At 41.9% G+C, this 21,590-nt stretch overlaps 1 protein-coding gene across 4 annotated transcripts in view; it reads right to left on the bottom strand.

Moving 5' to 3' along the window:
• The window catches only part of NALCN (sodium leak channel, non-selective), a 280,042-nt gene extending 262,278 nt beyond the window's left edge, over positions 1-17,764 (bottom strand). For 2 of the 4 annotated variants that reach the window (XM_042460452.1, XM_042460455.1), the window contains exons 1-4: positions 17,511-17,764; positions 13,489-13,613; positions 4,621-4,767; positions 2,073-2,255 (exon numbers count right to left, since the gene is read on the bottom strand). In XM_042460452.1, the coding sequence (XP_042316386.1) occupies positions 2,073-2,255; positions 4,621-4,728 (291 nt within the window). In that variant the 5' untranslated portion in view covers positions 4,729-4,767; positions 13,489-13,613; positions 17,511-17,764. Of the gene's footprint in view, positions 1-2,072; positions 2,256-4,620; positions 4,768-11,447; positions 11,685-13,488; positions 13,614-17,510 lie in introns of all 4 variants that reach the window. The other 2 variants (XM_042460454.1, XM_042460453.1) reach the window with 2 other exon arrangements.
• Between the last annotated feature and the right edge of the window lie 3,826 nt (positions 17,765-21,590).

Genomic DNA, 21,590 nt, shown 5'->3' with positions numbered 1-21,590 from the left:
GGAGGGTTGACTGTATGTGAGAATAATGTCATTCTTTCCTCTCTATTTTCCATAATATTTCTTGCAATTTCATCTGTGAAAATATGCTATTGCCAAAATAAAAATTCATTCAAAACATCAGCAGTCACACAAAACATCTGGATGTCTACAACAGCATCTAGTTAAAGGGTGAAGATGAGCAACACGGTACAGCCATTTGTGTGAATAGAGTTACATTCACATAAGCTGTGTGCCTGAAAGCCTGTTTCTACATATGGATATTCCTTGTCAGACTAGGGCATATATCTGCCTTATACAATGCTTGATTTCAAAAATGTATGTTGGGACATACATTGGTCATTTATCACCAGAAGCAAGGGAAAAATTGGTGGAGGGATACTTCTTTTTAGTGAAATCAAGTTTCAAAAACACCCCCCTCATAGGAATCCAACGAATATGATCCAAGTAGAAGTCAGGATAAAAGCTTGGAAAAGTTACTATTTTGGACCACCACACCCATAACCCCATAGCAACTTCCCATGCTGGCTAGGGAATTCCAGAAGTCTGGGGATTTGGGCAGTTGCAATCCCACCATAGAATTTTTCCTAGCTCTGGCCAGGATGAGTTCAATAAATCTTACTGATAACTGCCAAGATGGATCAACCCTCTTACCAGAATATATACGGAGTTCCACTACAATTAGATTTCAGGTGCCATTACATACTGGAGGGGGGGGGGTCAGTTACAGTATCAAACTTTTCTTGGAGTATTTTGATGCAGACTTATTTATTTATTTTTAGAAAAACTTTTTTATACCCACCACTGATAATAAAACCCAATATTTTTTAGTTACAAAGTGTATTAATCTGTTTCACAAAACAACATTAGATTTTGGCTGCTCTCTAAGGGCTGGAGCAGACAGGCAGTAAAAAGTGGCTCAATCCTGCTTTTTCCAAAAGTGGGTTGAAAACTTGCTGCCTGCATGGCCTGAACATATTGAACATGCATGGCCTGACTGCATGGTGCGGCATCAAGCTGTGTAGCTGGGTAATTTATTTTTGCCTCCCCACCATACATGCACACCGTCACACAAACACACCACCTGCAATCTCACACACAAGTACCTCCCATGTCCACCTAGATGCCTTCCCATTTGATTGGTCAGACAGTCACACGTGTGATGCTCCACCCATATAGGGCATTGGCACATCAGTATGAGAGTGATAGACTGGCAAAGCACAATCATGGCAGCCTCCCATGTATGCCTCTTCAACCCATGCTCTCATGTTAGACTGTCTGGTTTTTGTGTGTTGTAATTAAATCCACTGGAGTTGTCACATTTGCATTGTTTTGCTTTGCTGCAGCTGCACACTTGCATTGGGGTATTTATATGCAAGTGTAAAGAAGCACATTTTCTAGGCTAAGCTAGAATATCCTGGCTTCTTTTTACTCTGGTTTATAGCCCTGGAGTGTGGCTTCGTTTTGGTTTCCACCTGCTTTGGAGGAGTGTGTCATATAAATGCCCCACCTTCAAAGAGGCTGAAAGCCTCTTTATTTTGCCCATCTGTTTCACCCCTAAGATGTGAAAGGCCTCTTTTCTTGATCTGCATAAAGCAATGTTGTAAGCAATGTCCCAAACAATAAATATAGAATATTCTGAATAAAAATCATGTTACATAAATGGTATGCTCTGATTCTGGTAGAAATGCAAAGAAAAACTCACACACTAAACAATGGCAGAATAATAAAATTGTCCTGAACTTTGTTTTTAAAGTCAACAGGCTTTACTTCTAATAAGTATGTTGAGGACTAGGGCAGATTTGTGGCATGAAGTGATTTTCATTCTGATAAGCAAAATGTAGTCCAGTTTATTTATATAGAACAGAATGGGTAAAATGTATTAGAACTGCAACTTTATCATCCTAGTTCACCATAGCTGAAGGTGAGGGATGATTGAGAGTTGCAATCCAACCTGTGTGGGGTTACACACAGGTTGGATTGCCATACACAGGTTGGATCTCTGGTTAAGATTACTTGTAAAACACTTTATAACATTTTCTTCCATAAAGCACAACCATTTTTGGAAAACTCACCTTGACTATGCCACGGATGTGCATCTTTGCAATCATTTCTGCTGTGTAGAGAAACATCAGTAGTGTATCGAGAGCAAAGGTCACATATTGAAGAGGAGGATAATGCTCAAAGGTCTTTGGGGTGTTCATACATACAGAAATTACACTGATGATGGCACAGATTCGTAGTAAAGAGTGTACCCACTGGGGAAAAAACAGTGAGATATTCATTAGTTGGAAGAGTATGAATATGTGACATTTTACTGCTCCTTTCAGTGAGATCTCATGAACTTGGAATAAAGTTATAAATTCAGAAAGAGAGAGAGAGAGAACTGTGAAGTAGTATTTACTCTCCATATATATGTAGGGCAGCTTTCCAAATAATTATTCATAGGTTCCCCTTGCTCTTTGCCCTGTATATGTCTGTCCCACTTCTCCACCACTGCACACTTCCTTGGCCTTTATATGTCTCTCTCCCTTTTCCACCACTGCAAAATAAACTATTTTTAAACAGGACAAAAATTGAATAAATAGGCATTTTTCAGACTCCTCTGTTTTTCAAACTCATTTCCCCACATTCCATTTGGAATTTTCAAGAACTTTAATGGCCCCTAAGAATGACAGATAAAAACAATTCAAGAGTACTATTAGAAAAATATCATTCAGCAAAATTCTGTTCATTTCTCATCTCAGCAGCTACTGTTTTATCATACACTGTTGAATAATATGTATTTCTAAACTGTAGCTTTTCTGTGAATGATGGTTCCTTTACTCCCATTCTGTTTGCAACCTGATGAACAAGCTCCAAATTTCTTTTTTCCTTGTTCATCATTGTTCATATAGGGGTGAAGCAGTCAGGCAGAAAGGAGCGGCTAGAAGCTGCTCCAAGCCTGACTGTCCCAGGGTTGCAGTGGACACATGCCGAGGCCCCAAAGGCGCCTCCTCCAATGGCCCCAAATAGGAGCAGAAAAGATCCACTCCTTTTGGGCCAATTTTGGGTCGCCTTAGGCAGCCCCAGCAAAGCCCTGAGGCAGCCCCAAGTGCTATGGGAGTAAACAACATGGCCCCAGAGCAGCCAGAAGCCACCTCATCTGCCCATCTGTTTCGGGCCACAGTCACATTATCCTATGTGTGTATGCCTTCAAACTGCCTGTCAATTTATAGTGACCTCCATGAATTTCATAGGGCTTTTTAAGGCAAGGAACACTCAGAAGTGGTTTAGCCAGTTCCTTCCTCTGAAATATAGATTACAGTACCAAATATTCATTGGTAATCTCTCATCCAAGTACTAACCAGGAGTGATACTGCATAGCTTCCAAGAGCAGATGGGTTATGGTACATTTAGGGTATTTAGGCCCTCATCCTACTATGGTCAAGGCTATGAAACCATGTAGCACAAACACATGACAAGCTCATATGATAGAAATAGATGCCTCTGGCCTGGAACAGACAGCCAGGAAAGCGTGGCCCGAGACTGCTCTGGCCACAAGTGGGCTGGGACTGCAGCGACCACATGGCCCACTCCAAAAGCGAGCCGCTACCTCTGGCCCCACCCTGCACCGCCAGGAGACGGATTATTCTGGCTCCTCTTTGCTCCAAGCTAAAGGACTGGAATGCAGCCTCAGTGCAGCTTCTGGCCACATTGAAGGTATGCGGCATATAACATGGCTCTAACATGCATCTCTAACATGGCTTCTTTATGCCCATGTGTTCCACCTCTTAGTCCCCATGCCAGGAGAAAAGCAGCATATTAAATAAATAAGATAAATACTGTACATAAATATTTCACATATCTGTCAGGTAAAATATATATGGCATGGTCCAACTAAACCCAATAATCTTCAAATGTCACTTAATTCAATAAGAGAATGGCCCCATACAGACAGGCCAAAATAAAGCTGCTTTGGGTCACTTTGGGGGTATGCTGTTTAAATGTTGCATGCGTCCTAAGAGTCGAGAAGCTGCGCCAAAGCCACAATCCAGTCCTAAGGGCTGGCGCACAGCTTTGGCATAGCTTCTGGACTCTTAGGATGCATGCATCATTTAAACAGCATACCTCCAAAGTGACCCAAAGCAGCTTTATTTTGGTCTATCTGTATGGGGCTTTAATGTCTTGAAGTCCAGCCAATGGGACTTTATAGTATTTAACTTTGGCTTGACCAAACTCTAAGGAAAGGGTGGGGGAAGTGTGGCTTGCAGGCCACATGCAGTTCTTGCCCTCTACTTCTGCAGACCCTGAAGCCCACCCCCAATCCCCCTGTGAAAGAATGCCCCCAAACCACATGCAAAGTTTTCCCAGTGTATGCAAAAGCACAGAAAAATAAATCCACAACCCTTCCCACCCCTAAAAGCCCCCTCAGAATGTCCCCCCATATCTAAAATGGTTCCCCCTTTGTTTTTCTTTCATAATAGTGACAGGAAGCAATGTGGCTTCACTTCCAGTTCCCAATTTGAAGAAAAAATAGGGAAAATAAATTATTTTGGTATATTCAGGTGGGATGAAGCCATGGGTGGATGGGGGACTCACCACCCAACCCTAGCACAGTTGACTATGGTTTTGAAAACTTACTGGTTTGTTAATCCACACAATATCTGCATTATCTGATAAAGATTCATCTGGACCAAAATCTGTCACCGGCTGGGCTTCTACCCTAGAACTTTGCTTCCTTTTAAGCATACTGGAATTAACTTTGGTTATTTAAACTGATGAAATCTCCTGAAAAAGAAAAGAGAAACATCATGGTTAAACAAAAAATAAAGCTGCTTGACCAGATTAGAAAACATACAAACATCTGTCTACATTACATGATGCTAAAAAAATGTAGCTCATTTATGGAAATGACTATGGAAACATGAACATTACTTACTGACTATAACAGCTACAAGTCAGCCCAAGTTCCTTTATTGTTTTCCAAGCTGATTCTGCCTTATCTTTGAAAATAATAATAATAAAAATCCCTGGAACTTCATGCAATATTTCTCCATTACATGTCCTTTTCATTTATTTTATTTGTTGTATTTATATCCCTCCTCTGTTCCATGACCCAAGAAGATTTACAACACAATATTAGCAATACACTTAAAGTTTCAGATAATAAAACAACTTCTTCTTCTTGTGTGCCTTCAAGTCATTTTTGCTTTGTAGTGATCTTAAAGTGAACATATCACAGAGTTTTTGTGACAAGGTTTTTAAAGGGGGGGGGGCTGCCTTTGTCTTCCTGTGAGACCGAGACTTGCCCAAGATCACCCAGTGACTTTCTATGGATGAGCAGATTCAAATTCTGTTCTTCGGAGTCATAGTTCAACACTCAGATCAATACACCACACTGGCTCGTGAATGAAACTATTTCTTAAAGAAGAAAAACATATCAGTTAAATGCAAGCCTTGGCAATTAACTATTCCTAAAATCTCATCTGAAAAGGGTAACAGGTAAAGGACCTAGCTAGCTTCCCTTTGGAAGGGAGTTCTCATGTTTGGGAACAGCCACCAAAAAGGCTCTCACTTGCATGCCTTTCTCTCAACCACCTCAGGGAAGTTGAAAAAAGAACCTCTTCACCTCAAACCCTGCAATCATTTTATCTTTTTATCAATGAATTTGTCACAGTGACATGAAAAATAATATAAAATACAAAAACGGAACAAGTGGCAAGAAAACACATATGGGGAATAGAGGTAACATCCCACAGATAAAGCACAGTGATTACACAACAAAAGCCTCAACTAGGCTGCATCCGCACTGCAGAAATAATCCAGTTTGGCACCATTTTTACTGCCATGGCTCAATGATGTGGAATTTTGGGAATTGTAGTTTTGTGAGACATTTAGCCTTCTCTGTCAGATCGCTGTAGTGCCACAATAAACTATATAGTTCCCAGAATTTCATAGGATGGGGCCATGGCAATCAAAGTAGTATCAACCTGGATTATTCTGCAGTGCAGATGCAGCCCTGGAAGCACCCAGAACCTCTTTGTAAATTTCTTTCTTTGTACTGATATGTAAAGTTCAGGAGCCTTGTCTTTTTTTGCATCTCTCTATCCTACCAATAAATCCAAATTGCCTCCATGTTTTGAGTCGTCATCTAAAACATATGCTTGCTCCTGGGAAAAATTAAACAACATGAGATGGATTGAGCACTTGTTTAAAAAAACTGATGCAGTCACAAATATATAGATTTCACTTGATAAAACATACAATTGGGCCCTTGGTATCTGCTGGGGTTTGGTTACAGGACCCCCACATAGATACCAAAATCCATGGATGCTCAAGTCCAATTAAATACAGTGGCATAGTAAAATTGTGTCCCTTATATAAAACAGCAAAATCAATGTTTGCTTTTTGGAATTTATGCCTTTTGGAGTATTTTCAAACCACAAATACTTGAATCCATGAATATGAATGGCTGGTTGTATTTGGTTTACATGGAACAATTTGAAAACACACAAACATATGGAAGCATACCTTTGCTCATTCATTATCATCAATAAATTTTATTTTAACATTAAGGAAATAGCTTGCTAAGCTGTGAGATCAGATTCTCAGGTGTAGGGTTTGAATTATTCAGACATATTCTTTAGATTATATACTAACTATCCTGTGTTGATCTCTCTCTCTCTCTCTCTTATACTAATAATAATAATAATAATAATAATTTGTTTTATTTATATACCGCTATTCCAAAGATCATAGCAGTGAACAGCAAGTAAGCTAATTAGCAAGTAAGCTAATTTGTCCCCAACAATCTGGGTACCCATTTTAGCGACCTCGGAAGGATGCAAGCCTGAGTCGAGCTTGGGCCCTTTTGCTGGTCTTGAACTCGCAACCTTGTGGTTTTGAGTGAATGGCTGCAGTACAGGCATTTAACCACTGTGCCACCAGGGCTCCATATGTTTTATATTGTATTGTATGTCATCCTTGGAAAGTTTTTTTTTTATTTAAATGGAGTATATATACTCTAAGAAAGCCAGTGTTGTGTAGTAGTTTGATCACTGAACAATGACTCTGGAGACTATGGTTTGAATCCCTGCTCAGTCATGGAAACCCACTGAGTGATCTTGAGCAAGTCATACTCAGCCTCAGAGGAAGGCAAAGGCAACCTCACTCTAAATAAATCTTGTCAGAAAACCCCCATGATAGAGTAGCCTTAGTGTAGGTATAAACTGGAACAATGTGAAGGCTGACCACCACAATACCTAAACAAACTGTTTCTTTTGTTTGTGCATGCACAAATGAATGCTAAAAATCGCATTTTGGTGACTGTCAATCTTGCCCAGTATAACTACATTTTCTGGCATTCACAGTATTTGTCTGAAATTGTCAACATTCATATGTTAACACTGATAATCTACATTTTGAACATTTACTCTAACACTTATGAAGGTTGCACAGAATACACACACACACACACACACAGAGAGAGAGAGAGAGAGAGAGAGAGAGAGAGAGAGAGATGTTCCAGCATCTGCATGCAGCTTGTACATTTGCAACTATCCAGATACTAGATTTCAGAAAGCACAAGAGTAGGTTTTAAGAGCATACTGTTTGTTTTTAAGCCTTTTAAAGAACCATTCTACTTTCTTTTCCTTTTTTGTCAGCTAAGATATTTCAGTTGCTCTGTAAATCAGAAATAAACATTCATTTGGTAACAACACTGGCACTGCTTAATATATAAGAGTGCATATTTTAATAAGTGATTCAAAATATCACCATTTCAGCTTATTTTTAGACTAAAAAAAACAAAAAAGAAAAAGAAAGAAATACATGACCCTCCTTTCTACAAAAAAGGCAAGAAAAACTTGCAAAAGTTCTAAAGGGAGAATAAAACTATTTAGATGTAAACATTAAATGTATTCAACCCTGTGGGGAATTAAAATCAAAGCAACCCAAGCAAGAATCATCCAGCAGAGGAAGGACATGTTCTAAAGAAGACAAAAGTAAAGGCTAGAAATAACAAAAATGTCTGTATTATCTGTTTTTTTCCTTCAGTTTTACTACCATGTACCCAAGTGGCAATGTAACCTTTCTTCATACATGTCTATATTTTATCACCCATTGTACTTAATTTTCAGGGAAAGCTGCAGTATTCCTTGGTTCTTTTTTCTCCATCAGGTTCTTTTTCTTCTAATAGCAAACCTCTTAGCAAACCCAACTCTAATAACAAAACTCTTAAGAAAACAAAGCAGCAGAATCCACATATTAGAGATAGATAGAAGCAACCTGAGTATACCCACTGAATTGGGGAACTTGGTAAATCAGCACTTATGCAAATTCCATTGATTCAATGTGTCTACTGTAGCTGTCATCAACAGTTGGATTTTGGTCCAAGTGTTCCATGGTTATGGAGTACACAAAGACCTAAATCCAACTGTTAGTCCCAACTAGAATAACTCCACTCTAGTTGCATAATAAGTGGAACTTGCATGAGGTTGATATACCTGGTCCCTACAGATTCAATAGGTTTACTTTAGTTATGATAAATGATTTAGCCACACAGTACCTAGCATCTTTTAGGGGAGAAAGAAGGATAACACAGATATAAATTTACAGTGCCTTGCAGAAGTATTCACACACACACCTTGATTTTTCCATACTTTATCACATTACAGCTTGGAATAGAAATGGATCTAATTGGCATTGCTACTACTTGATGTACACAAAGTATTCAATGTTGTCAAGGTGCAAAATATTTTTGCTGTACCACAAAGGTAAAATAGACAAAAACAAACTGGTACTTGTAGGTTGTATAAATATTCCTTTGCTCTGCTATCACATTTTAAATCAACTCTGGTGCAACCTACTACAGGTTGAGTATCCCTTATCCAAAAATCCAAAATACTCCTTCCAAACTCAGTAACTACGTAAGGAGAACATCAATTGAACAAACACCAGGAAACCAACAGTAACTGAATAAGGTAGAAATGTCTACAACTGAGACAGGAAATGGGATAACTAAGTAGCCTTGGTGGCGCAGTGTTTAAATGCCGGTACTGCAGCCACAAGCTTGTGTGTTCGATCCTAGGGCTCCAAGGTTGACTTAGGCTTCCATCCTTTTGTAGGTTGGCAAAATGAGTACCCAGCTTGTTGGGAGCAATTAGTTTACAGATTGCAAAATGCTTAGAGAATGCTAAGTTCACTGATGAGTGGTACAAAAATGCACAGTCGGACCTCCATATTTGTGGGGGATCTGTTCCAGACTCTCCCCCGTGGATACAAAAATCCATGCATGCTCAAGTCCATTAAAATTAATGGCAGCACAGCATAAATGCATGTGCCCAGTAGCACAGTTATGTGCACGTTCCATCATTAACCAATGGTTAATTCTGCGGATTGCAAGTCAGCTGATAAGGAGGATTGACTGCATATGATACTGCTATTGCTACAACTATCACTCAAACATTCCACAAAGCTGAGCTTTATGGGAGAGTGGCAAGAAACAAACCCATATCAAAGCCTGTTTGGAGTTTGGAAAGAGGTATGTGGGAGGCACAGCAAACTTTTTTTAAAAAAAATGTTCTCTCATATGATAAGACCAAAATTGAACTCTGGGGCGTTGCTGAAAAGGCTGTAAGTGGTGCAAAGCCAAAAGTGCCCACTACTTCAAAATACAATGTGTGGAGAGGTTTTGCCTCTGCTTCTTCTGTATTATCATGCAGGATGAGTAAGAGGATTTAGGAGCTGTACAGAAAGCCCCCAAGGGGCGGTGGGATACCACCCCTTACATAGCTGGATGAGGGCTGTGGCAGCTGCGGCCCCTATCTGGTCTTTCCATGGCAAAAAAAGAAGCCACAAAAAGCAGCTCCTTTTTGCGCCCCAGAAAGGGCACCCTAGCTGCTGGCGCTATGGCTTTTTGGCACTCATTTGGCGCAGCATGTGTACATGCTGTGACAAGGGAGTGCCATGAAGCCTCCTGCCTTGCGGTGGGGTGCACAGCGTCATGCTGGCATGGGGAGAGTCAGGGCACACGGTCACTATGCCTTCTCTCCGCCCCGATGCCAGCATTTATCGCTGGTGTATACAGCCTCTTAGTTCCTATGATTCTATAATGTTATCTGAATGTTAGGCAAATCTGTAGATTCCTACAAGTGGAGGAAGTTATAAAAGTAGTCATAATTAAGAGATTTATATCCAGCCTTTCAATTTACTATATATCCCTCAGGGCAGTTATGAGAATGATTCTGTCATCATAGAATTCCCCACCTTCACTCAGTCACATCCACAAAACAGTATCTGCAGCATTTTGTTATGTCATTACTTTTTATTTTGATCTCTCATGGGAAGACCAGGCCAGGTTTATAGCGAGCCAAACTATGCCCAAATAAGCTAGGATCAAGTACAAAAGGATTTGTTAGTTCTAGAAATCCTGGCTTCATTGGATGTAATTAACTATACGTAGGCCTAAATATCTTAAAGGTACCAGATCCTCTCTGATCTTGTACAGTAAACAGAGTCAGCTCTGGTTAGTACTTGGATGAGAAACCACCAATGAATACCAGGTGGGTAGGCTATGTTTCAGAGGAAGGAACTGGCAAAAATATCTCTGAATATCTCTTGACTAAAAAAATCCCCATGGAATTCATGAGATCATCATATGTCAACAGGTGACCTAAAGGCACAAAAAACCCACAATGAACCATAATCTCACGTTCCAACTGAACTACTGGTTTGTTTACTAGTACTTTGTGCAAGTACTATTCCTAGAGGATTACTACAAATAGTTTTTAAACTGTGATTGTACCAAAAAAGTGACTTTGGAGATACATGACAATGGGGCTCAACAGATGGGCAGAAAGGAGTTGCGAGATGCTGCCCCTTTCTGTTCTGGAAGCAGGCCGCAGCAACCACATGGTGTGACCTGTGCATGGCAGAAAAAGAAGCCCCGAAAAGCATATAGTGCCAGTCTGTACCAGGGCAATGTTTCCAACTCGTAGTTGCTCTGTCCCCAACCTATAATTCCTGCATCCTTTTCCACTGACAGAGTAAACCTATCAATGACCTATGAATCCTGAAACTTTGCAGATGCGAAACATCACTGCCAGGACAACTGCTTCAATGCCAGTCATGTGGTATGAGTGTCCTCATGGATCAGAATCTAGGAAGGAAGAGCAGAAAGTGCCTTGTATTTCCTCCTTTTCCATCTGCCTGGCTCAGTCTGTTTTTTTCCTTCATTTTTTTTTTAAAAAACCCCAATGGTTTTTTTTTTTGGGGGGGGGGGTGGGGGGGCAGGATTTTGCATTCTTGGAAACTCCCCTTTTCTATGCTGTCTAAACCTACAACCCAAAGGTGGAGGAATAACAACAACCCCAAGAGCGACTCCAAAGGACAGGTTAGAGGTATTTATATCAAGCCATGCCAATCCAGAGGCTTCATACTGATTGCCATCTGAGGGCCTGAGACTTCACCTTCCTGCTTCGTGATACGCTTGAAGAGATTTCCTCTTCCAGGTCTGCTAGATCCCTGCTCAAGACAAGGAGATTCCCAATTTAAACACCATATCTTCAACATCTTTGAATCTGGGTCGATTCAAGAAGGAGTTGCCTTCCCAAGGCTTCATTATGCATCATCTGAAAATATATTGTGACGGTTGACTTTGCAGGTAAGGCTTGAATTGTCACTGCTAATATCTGCTGCAAAAAGAACTGGGAAAGGAAGGAGGAAGGAAGGAAAGAGGGAAGAAAGAAAGAAGGGAGGCAGGTAAAGAAATAAAATTGCCGCAAAAATAAAATATTCAAAAGTACTACTTCTGAACCAGGAATTTCTGAATGACAATACCGAATGAGCAAATCTGAAGATGACAATAAGATAAAGAGCAAATAAAAGATAATTATACCAAAAGGGCATACTCTGCCATTGGTCCCTGTGCAAATCTCATTTTAATCCACTCAGAATCCAACCAAGGAGTGGAGAACCGTATAGCAATCTAACTCAGTTTCCCCCACAACATACTTTAAATACGTTGAGCCCTTGGTTTCTACTGGGATTTGGTTCCAGGACCCCCTGTGAATACCAAAATCCATGGACATTCATGTTACTGGGAAAAGCTCTCTTGCCTTGGGAAGGGGTTTGGGGAAAGTGAATCCACCCTCCTTCCTGTAGTTTCAAATCTTCAGAGAGCTCCCCAGAGCTCCCTGAAACCTTGGAAGGGAAGAAGGGAGCCACAAATGGATGCTCCCCAGACCTTCCAGCACCTCAGAGAGCTTGCTCGAGATGAAGGCTCAAACAGCCTTAGAGGGAGATGGGGCATGCAGTGCTCTTCCCCCCCTCCCGCCACACTTTATTTGCAAATTTTGACTTTTGCGGGGGTCTTGTGCCCCTAACCCCCATGAATGCCAAGGGTTGACTGTACTGTATCTCAGTCAACACCTAACAATAGAACATTTATACTGTGAGGTAGGCTGCATCTACACTGCAGAATTAATGCAGCTTTGAACAGCTTTAACTGTCATGGCTCAATGCTATAGGTTTCTAAGATTTGTAGTTCTCTGGCAGACATGTGATTCAAATCCCAGGGTCCCATAGGATGGAGATATGACATTTAATGTCAAATTGCATTAATTTTTCAGTGCAGGAGCAGCCATACCCACTTGAGAACTCTGTCATAACAAAGTGATCCATATCTGAACTAATATCAAATACAGAACTTTCACATTACATGGCAGTGATTTTGAATAGACAGTATACATGTTCAACTGTAAAGTTTGTACTGTTAAAATAAAGTTGTGTGTGTACACAGACACATAAACCAGCTAATAAGTCCCTCATGAGTTACAGTTTAAGAGCATTCCCACTGAGCTTAAAATGTGTATATGTGTTTACTTCACTGTGGCTAATAGTTCTTTGGCTAACAGCCCATGCTCCTTTTTCAAAGTGTTCATGTGCAATAGATATATATAACTACTTCAAAAGTGACAGTGAAATGTGCAGCTTACACTGAAATTCTATACGTACTGACTTAGAAGTAAGCCTCACTTATTTCTTACGTTAATGAGACTTCCTCTCTAGCAAAGAATGCAGCCTTGATCTCATATTTTGTTAAAGTTATGATTTCACCCTACTGCATTTCCCCCTATCCCTTTGCTCTTACATCCCCCTCATTTTCCTTCATGCACCTCTCACCATTTAGGGTCTATAGTACCACTGCCACATCTGTACTGCCCTCTCAGTTTCAATGTCCCAGAAATTGACTTTGAACATTACATCTAGGCAAACTATCAAGTCCAAGGCTCAAGATTACTTGAGGTAGCACATTTTTTAATCTCCCCAATTCAACAAGAGGCACACAGAAAAAAGGCAAGAAATAGTAATATAAAAACAAACAGTAGTTTTTAGTCTGTTGTTGCATAAAAGATTTGCTTTTGTTTACATGTTTTTGATTAAAAGACACTAAAGACTGAGGAATGATGAAGTGCTCTCTTTGTGCACCTATCACACCAAAGGGCTCACCATTTATTTATGTGTGGTGCTCTCAAACATATATACAGGTACTTCTGCAAAGTGTCTGTTTCCAATAGCATGCTTAAAATAATTGTGACTTCTCATATTCCTGATGCAAAGGTCTCTTGGGATCTCTAGGAAAGAAGGAACAGCATAGAAAACTAGAACCAAAGTACAGTATAGCCAAATGTACCATGGCTGGAGGCCTTTACAAACTAAAATGAAACTTTGGTCATGCAATTGTCCTCCCTTACTCCTGGAATTTGTTGTGTGTGTGTGTGTGTGTGTGTGTGTGTGTGTGTGTGTGTAAGGGGGGGATCCAGATGTCACCATCTTCCCTTTGTAACCATCCCATGCTTTCCCACAGGCAGCTTCTCTCATCTATTCCCCCCCTTCTATTAAAAATCTATTACTGTACAAAAAAAAAAAAAAAGAGGAACAGGTACACAGTGTCTTTTGAATGGGAACCCTTGTCTGTATGGGAAAGTTAAGCAGAGAGCCAATGTGGTATAATGGTTTGAGTATTGGACTAGGGCTCTGGAGGCCAGGGTTTGATTCCATGCCAGCCATGGAAAATCACTGGGTGACTTTGGGCAAGTCGCACACTCTCAGCTCCAGAAAACCCATAGAAAACTTCATCTTAGGGTTGCCATAAGTCAGAAATGACTTGAAACTGCACAACAGCAACAATATATGTAATGCTTATCTCAAGGGAAATGGAGCAACTGGAATCCAAAGGATTTGTCAAACTTGTTAATGTTTTTTTACCTATCTGCTTATTCAACTAATATTAAAAGAAGATTAATATGCTGTGTGTGTATGTGCCTTAAAGTCACCTGTTGACTTATGGTAACCCCATGAATTTTCTAATCTTTTCTTAGGCGAGGAATACTCTCAGATGGTTTTGACATTTTCTTCCTCTGAAATATGTTGTACAGCATGGTATTTGTTGGCTGTCTCCCATCCAAATCTTAACCTGGACTGACTCTACTTAGATTCCAATATCAGACAGGATATGATGCGGGCTAAACTATACTGTATAGTGAATGACAAACCAATCTACACTTCAGAAAAGATTGCAATCCCTGGCATAGAACACATACAGAACACAGTAAAACTAACTTGAAGAGCACATTGCATAGGCCCAGACCATTAAATTGGGGTAACAGCTATTGTCTTTTCTTACTGGGCCGTTAAACTAGTGTACTAATCTCTTTCCTTTTGGAACTCAGGGAAAAGAGTTTTCTTAACACCCTCATGAAAATATAATTTGAAAATTTAATCAAAGAAAAATTATGATATTTAAATTCATATAAATCTACTGTAAACTTTAAAATGACACACACACATCTTTGAGGTGTTCTTACAAAGAAGATTTATAGCTGCATATGTAATGCAAATATAAACCAGACATTATCCAGAATATATGTTGTTCTTGTGTGCCTTCAACTCATTTCTGATTTATGACAACCTCATCAGAGATTTCTTGGCAAATTTTCTTCAGAGCTGGTTTGCCGATGCCTTTCTCTGAGGCTGAGAAAGTGTGACTTGCCCAACATCACCCACTGAGTTTTCATGGCTGAGCAAAGATTTAAACCCTGGTCTCCCGGAGTCCTAGTCCAAAACTCAAACCATTACACCATACTGGCTCTCCAGAATATATATTTGACTGGAATTGGGCGCAACTGGGTTTCCCCCTTACATTAACATTCAACATTATATAAATATAACAGGAGAGATTTTCAGAAGTATTTTACAGTGCAATCCTATGTATACAGTGTACCCTTCTTTTATGCGGGGGATCCATTCCGGACCCCCCCCCCCCCGCATAAAAGAAATTGTACGTATGCTTGAGCCCCATTACAAGTAACGGGGCTTGTGCTGGCGGCAGCACACGCACACCAAAGGCACATGCATCCCTCCTTCCAGCGCTGCTTTCAGTGTATAATGTGCCTGCGTATGATGCAGGCGCACTATATTTTAAATCTTATTGAGTTCAATGGGTTTGTGCCCAATCAACTGTACACAGGACTGTATGGTTAATTTTGCATAAATAAGCTATGGTCTTGAGCCACAACACTAATACTTCATTCACCTTAAAGCTGCTCCCAGGTGCATCTTCTTATTCCTGCAATTTTTTGCTGTTGTTGCTATGTGCGTTCAAATCATTTTTGACTTATGGTGACCGTGAGGCCATTAGCAAGTTTCTTCAGAGACTGAGGCTGAGAGAGTGTGATTTGCCCAAGGTCATCCTGATGGATTTACCTGGCAGACCTAGGATTCAAACCTTGGTCTCCAGAATCCAACACTCAAACTACTCCACCATGCTAGCTCTCTATCCTGCAATTACCTTGACTAACCACATTATCAAACTAGAATCTTATAGTGCTGCTATTTCACTTTTACTGCGCTAGCTGCCTCCTGTTGCATTGTGGGGCTTGTAGTTCAGTGAGGCCTAAGGGCTCTCTGGCTGAGAATTCTAAATGCCCTTCCTTAAACTGCAAATACCAGAATGCAACAGGAAGCAGCCAGAGCAGTTAAAGTGGAATAATAGCACTATAAGTGTCTAGTGCAATAATCTAGAATAACAGAATTTTCAGCCCTCCATTAGTAGCCTTCCTGTTTTCACCATCATCACCATCACCACCACCACCACCAGTCCACTAGTCTTTTCTTACCAAAAAGGAAATTGCAAAGGCAAAAAAGACAGGTGCATAATAATGTATTTTGACTGGGAGCAGTAGCAGCCCCAGTAGTGCTTTCCCTGTTGTTGTTGTCCTGTGCTTTTAAGTTGTTTTGGACATATGGCAATCCTACGATGTGGTTTTCTGGGGCTAAGAGTGTGTGACTCACCCAAGGTCACCCAATGGGTTTCCATAACCGAGTTACAACATTATGACATATACACATAAAATATTAGGGGGTGTATGACATTAAACATTAGGAGGAACTTCCTGCCAGTAAGAGCTGTTCAACAGTGGAACAGACTCCCTCAGACAGTGGTGGAGTCTCCTTCTTTGGAGGTCTTTAAGCAGAGGCTGGATGGCCATCTGTCAGGGATGCTTTGATTGTGAGTTCCTGCATGGCAAGAGGTTGGACTGGATGGCCCTTGTGGTCTCTTCCAACTCTTTGATGCAATGATTCTCTGATTTCCAGAGTTGTAGGCCAGTCTAGTGCTTCCCAAACTTTGGTCATCCAGATGCTTCAGTTCCCAGAATTCCTGATTGTTGGGCAAGCTGGCTGGGGCTTCTGGAAGGAGAAGTCCAAAACACCTGGAGGGCCAAGGTTTGTGAACCACTGCTGGCTCCTGACTTCCCCTAACAAACTGCAATGCTTCAAAGGAGACAGGGCCCTTTGCATGTCCTGCTCAAGCGCTCCAGTCTCTAAGGATGATGCCAAAGAAGGCCACAAACCAGGCCTGGAACCCCACTTCAGTCTGGCCTCTGGGCACCTGCTCTTGCATCCAATCTTAGTGAGATCCCCAAGGGTGCCAAGGAGAGGGGGCAGGTTTAAAGAAGCCAAAAGAGAGCAGAAAGAAGAAGCAGGGGAGGCCTAAGAGTGAATGAAGGAGGACCAGATCCTTCTGCTAGTGGTGGTGGGGGAGAGGACCTTTCTGAAAAGGGAACCTGGGTACCAATGCCAGTGTACTCTTCCTTTAGGCAGATGCCACCTTTCTCCCTCCCTGCTGGACCCCCAGGGCTGCCTAGATTTATGCCCCTAAAGAGAAAGGGGGCTCCAGTGTTTTTCTTCTCAGCCTCCCTCCCTTTTTCTTTCTGAGAAGGAAAACAACCAGGCTTCCTCCTCCTCCTCCATCCTCTCCATCTCTGGGAGCTGGCAGGAAGCTGCATCATGGCAGGACCCAGGTGAAAAAGGAGCCCACCCTCCCCCCCAAAAAAAAAGCAGGTAGCTATGCCAGCCTTGGCCCTCCCAGACCCCCAGATCCTAAACCCACCCCCGGACCCCCAAATCCGCAGCCCCCCCTCCTCCCATCAGGGATGCAGGGAGATGGGGAGCTCCCCCCAACTACCTACCGCCTGCCTCTCCCTTCATGGCGCCATGGGTCAGGATGCTCAGGCCCCCCCAGGAGATGGTTTATTTGGGGGGCAGTTGGAGGATGAAGGGGGTGGGGTTGCTCTGAGCTCGTTCAAAATCAAGAGCCCGCGTCGCCGGGGAGCAGAGAGGGCTGACCCAGAAGTTGGGGGAGAGGAGATGGAGATGATGGAGGAAGGAGGAAGGGAGGCGATCCAGGCTGGAGCTGCAGCAGCCTCGCAGTCGCCCAGCAACAGCTGTTCCCCGCCAGCAGCATCCAGAGCCAGGCAGGCGCAGAGGGAAGGAGCCCTTCCCTTCCAACAGAAGAGAGAGAGAGAGATGGAGGGCTCCCAGGCCTGCCTCCTCCTCGCCCTCCAGCCCCACTTTGGGACCCCAGGAGCACAAGAAGGCACTGCGGAATGGAGGACCTTCAAGGGACAAAAATGGAGGACCTGGCCCCAGAAAAGCTCCAGACACTCCTGGGAAGGGACCTTTCCTGCTTCCTAAGCATGCTCCAGATAGAGGGTCTTCAAGGAAAATGGTGCATAGGACCAAAGAAAAGCTCAAAGCACTCCTAGAAATGGACATTCCTTGCTTCCTAGGCGTGCTCCAAATGGAGGGCCTTCTTAGAAAATGGAGGATATGTCAAAAAAGTTCAAAACACACCAATAAACAAACATTCCTGCTTCTTTGTCATGCACCAAATGGAGGACCTTCAAGGAAAATGGAGGATATGTCCACATAAAAAGCTCAAAACACTCCCAGAAATGGGCATTCCTTGCTTCCTAGGCATACTCCAGGTGGAGGTCCTTCAGGGAAAATGGAGGATATGACCAAAGAAAAACTCAAAACACTCTTAGAAATGACCATCCCTGCTTCTTAGACATGCTCCAAATGGAGGGCCTTCAAGAAAAATGGAGGATATGGCCAAAGAAAAGCTCAAAAACATGCCTAGAAATGACCATTCCTGCTTCTTTGTCGTGCTCCAAATGGAGGGCATGTTGAAATTCCTCCTGGAAAGAAGGGTGACACATAGGACATCTCCTGGGAAAAGAGGATGTCTAGTCACACTGGACCAGATGTCCCAGCTGCCAAGGAGCACAAGGCACCACAAAACATAGGACATTCAAGACAAATGGAGGACATGACCAAATAAAAGCTAAAAACACTCCTATAATATGTATTCATGCTTACTAGTCATGCTCCAAATGGAGGACATGTTGAAATTCCTCCTGGGTAGAAGGTTAACACATAGGACATGTCCTAGAAAAGAAGGACCTCTCATCACTCTGGTCCAGTCCTTCTTGTAACACCACCCAGAAAGGGGGTGTTTAGGTTTAAAAAGGTCCCCTGTGTTCTCCCCTCTGCTTGGCCACCCTTTCCCCTGGGCTACCACACTTCATGCTTTCTTGCAGATTTGTGGCTGTGGCTTCTTTGATTGAATTTATCTGCCTGGCATACAGTCTCTCCCTTATCCTGTTACCTTCAACTTTACCAAGCATTATTGCCTTTTCTAATGAGTCCTTTCTGCTTGTGATGTGACCAAAATACAACAACCTCAGTTTAATTATCTTTGCAGTTAGGGAGACTTCAGACTTGATTTGGTCTAGTGGATCACATATCAAATCCCACCATTTTTGGTGTTTATCACACTGAGGTTTTTGCACCTTAGAGCCGACGTGACTGAGGGTCTAACGATGCAAATTCACACGATAACGTCATGTGTCATCACACACAATTCCTTTCTATGGGGGCTCCGCAGTGAATCCAAAGTGACCCCTCATTTTGATGAAATCAGTAACAAGCAAATTCACAGAAATCACTTCCAAGTTCACTTCAATTTCACTCCGAATTGGTCTGGTGTGGAATGCAACTTTGCTTCTGCCGGGTTGCAAATTTCCCATGATGCGCCGCTGCAATTTCCCCCATTTCGTTTCAGTGGTCCTTTCACTTTCAGGGCAACTCACTTTTTAGGAATATATATGTGTGTGTGTGTGTGTGTGCGTGAACGTGAATATACAGATCTATATGTACAGTGCGTCCTCGCCTTACGCGAGGGATCCGTTCTGGATCCCGCCGCGTAAGGCGATTCCGCCTATGCTCGAGCCCCATTGGAAACAATGGGGCTTGTGCGCGGCGGTGCGGGCGCGCGCAGGGTGCAATGGGCGCATGCGCCCATTCAATTGAATGGGACGCACCGCCCCTTCTGCCCCGCGCGTGCGCCGCAGCTTGAGGGCATACGCTCAAGTCCGCATATGGCGCGCCCGCGTATGGCGCAGGTGCACTGTACATCTATCTATATATGTGTGTGTTGAAATTGCTGAAATAGAAGGGAAAATAAAATAGAGGGATGAAGAAGACACAGAAATATTCACAAGGCAAATATTCATTCAATTACGAGAAACAGGGAACAAGAACTTGCGCCCCTTTTCACCCCAGAAACGTACAAAGTCACAATGCATTCAGACCCCCACTGAGCATGCGCAAGGGTGCCGATTCAAATTGTTGAATCCACATGGTATGCACTGGTGTGGTAATACAATTTGCACTTACTCCGCTTTGCGTGAATCCACATCACGTCACCTGCCTTGGATTTGATTCCCCCTCGATTTGGAAGGGCAACGAAAGGGCAACCAGGTGTGATAAAACATTCACATTATAACATGAATTCGCATAACTGAACCAGGAGTCACCCCGGATCTGAGCTGCAAAAACCTCCATGTGATAAACACCTTTGACAGATTCACTGTGAATGTTGGACACTTTGCCACTCAGACAAAAGTTTGCATGTTTTGATGGCAAGTCCTAAATCCATCTCCACACAGCAAAACAGAAAGTGGTGAGATCTTCACAGTGGCAGTGGATATGGGTGTTTGCACTTTATTTATTGCACTGGTGTCTCTGCAGCTGTCATAAGCAGGACGAACAGGTGAAAAGTATACAAGGCCTCAGAAAAGTGGGACCCAAGAGTTCATCCTGTAAACAAGGGCACTTGTACAAGTTAAGTAGGAGGCGTGCAGCTCTAAATGTTCTCAGTACAAGTCATTTAATCTGACACAGAACAGATGCAGATTCTTGTCCAAACTGAATTAAGTTTATTACATTTTTAGCTGTTAGATATTCTGCTCCAGACTAGTTTATCCATTACACTGAAGTCTGAAGGTCTTAAAAGGACCATGACATTAAATAACCTATTAATGCCTCAACAAATATTAACAGGAGGACACACACACACACACACTGACACTGACACGTAGATTTAAAAAATATCTTGCAGTGCTGTTCATACTTCCTTTCCTTTCTATTATGCTTTATTCCTAGGAATATGTTACTACAAGGCAGAACTATGCTGTGGGCAATTCCATCTCCTTATGAGAACTGACAGCTGGAAAGTGAGACTCCCCAGCAAAATCTTAATTCTACACCAGTCAATGAAAGTTTGTGAAAGTCTGATATGACATTAGCTTGCAGGGATAGGGTGGGTGGGAGGAGTAATAACATACATAAAGAAGAACAGTCTTTATTTACACAGTATTTGCATTAGTTGATTATTATAATTAATAATTTTAAGTAATATGTTATACTTGACAATCTATTTTATTTTAAAATTTATATCCGTTTCCTTCTCAGCTCACAGTTCAAAGGAGGTGACAATAAGATGCATTTATTTGCATCAGGTTTTGCTCCGGGATCAAAGTTCAAAGTCATCTGTCACTGACATCAGTGGGACTGAAGAATGGTTAGCTTTGGCTAAATATTGCTTTATATGATCATTTAAAAACTTTAAATAATCACAGGGGCCATATAATGCAAGAAGACTGAGGGAGAGCTTCAAGTGTATTAAAATGGAAATGGATTTTTTAAAAAATCTGTGCCCATCCAGTAGCATATCATGAGGGAATAACTGCAATAAATGATATAAAACGTAGATTCTAGAGCATTCTTAATTATTTTGGACCAAATTCAGTCTGCAGCTGTTGGCTGGTTTTGTTGTTGCTGTTGTTGTTTTTACATTAGTGCATTTGTTCCATGAAATGCTTGTTGAATAAGCACATCCTAAGGGCTGCCCCAGTTATTTTTCC

The sequence above is a fragment of the Sceloporus undulatus genome, chromosome 3 (assembly GCF_019175285.1).
Source record: "Sceloporus undulatus isolate JIND9_A2432 ecotype Alabama chromosome 3, SceUnd_v1.1, whole genome shotgun sequence".
In the NCBI taxonomy this organism is placed as follows: Eukaryota; Metazoa; Chordata; class Lepidosauria; order Squamata; family Phrynosomatidae; genus Sceloporus; species Sceloporus undulatus.
The sequence above is the reverse complement of the archived record's forward strand: the minus strand, read 5'-3'. Positions and strand labels throughout refer to the sequence as shown.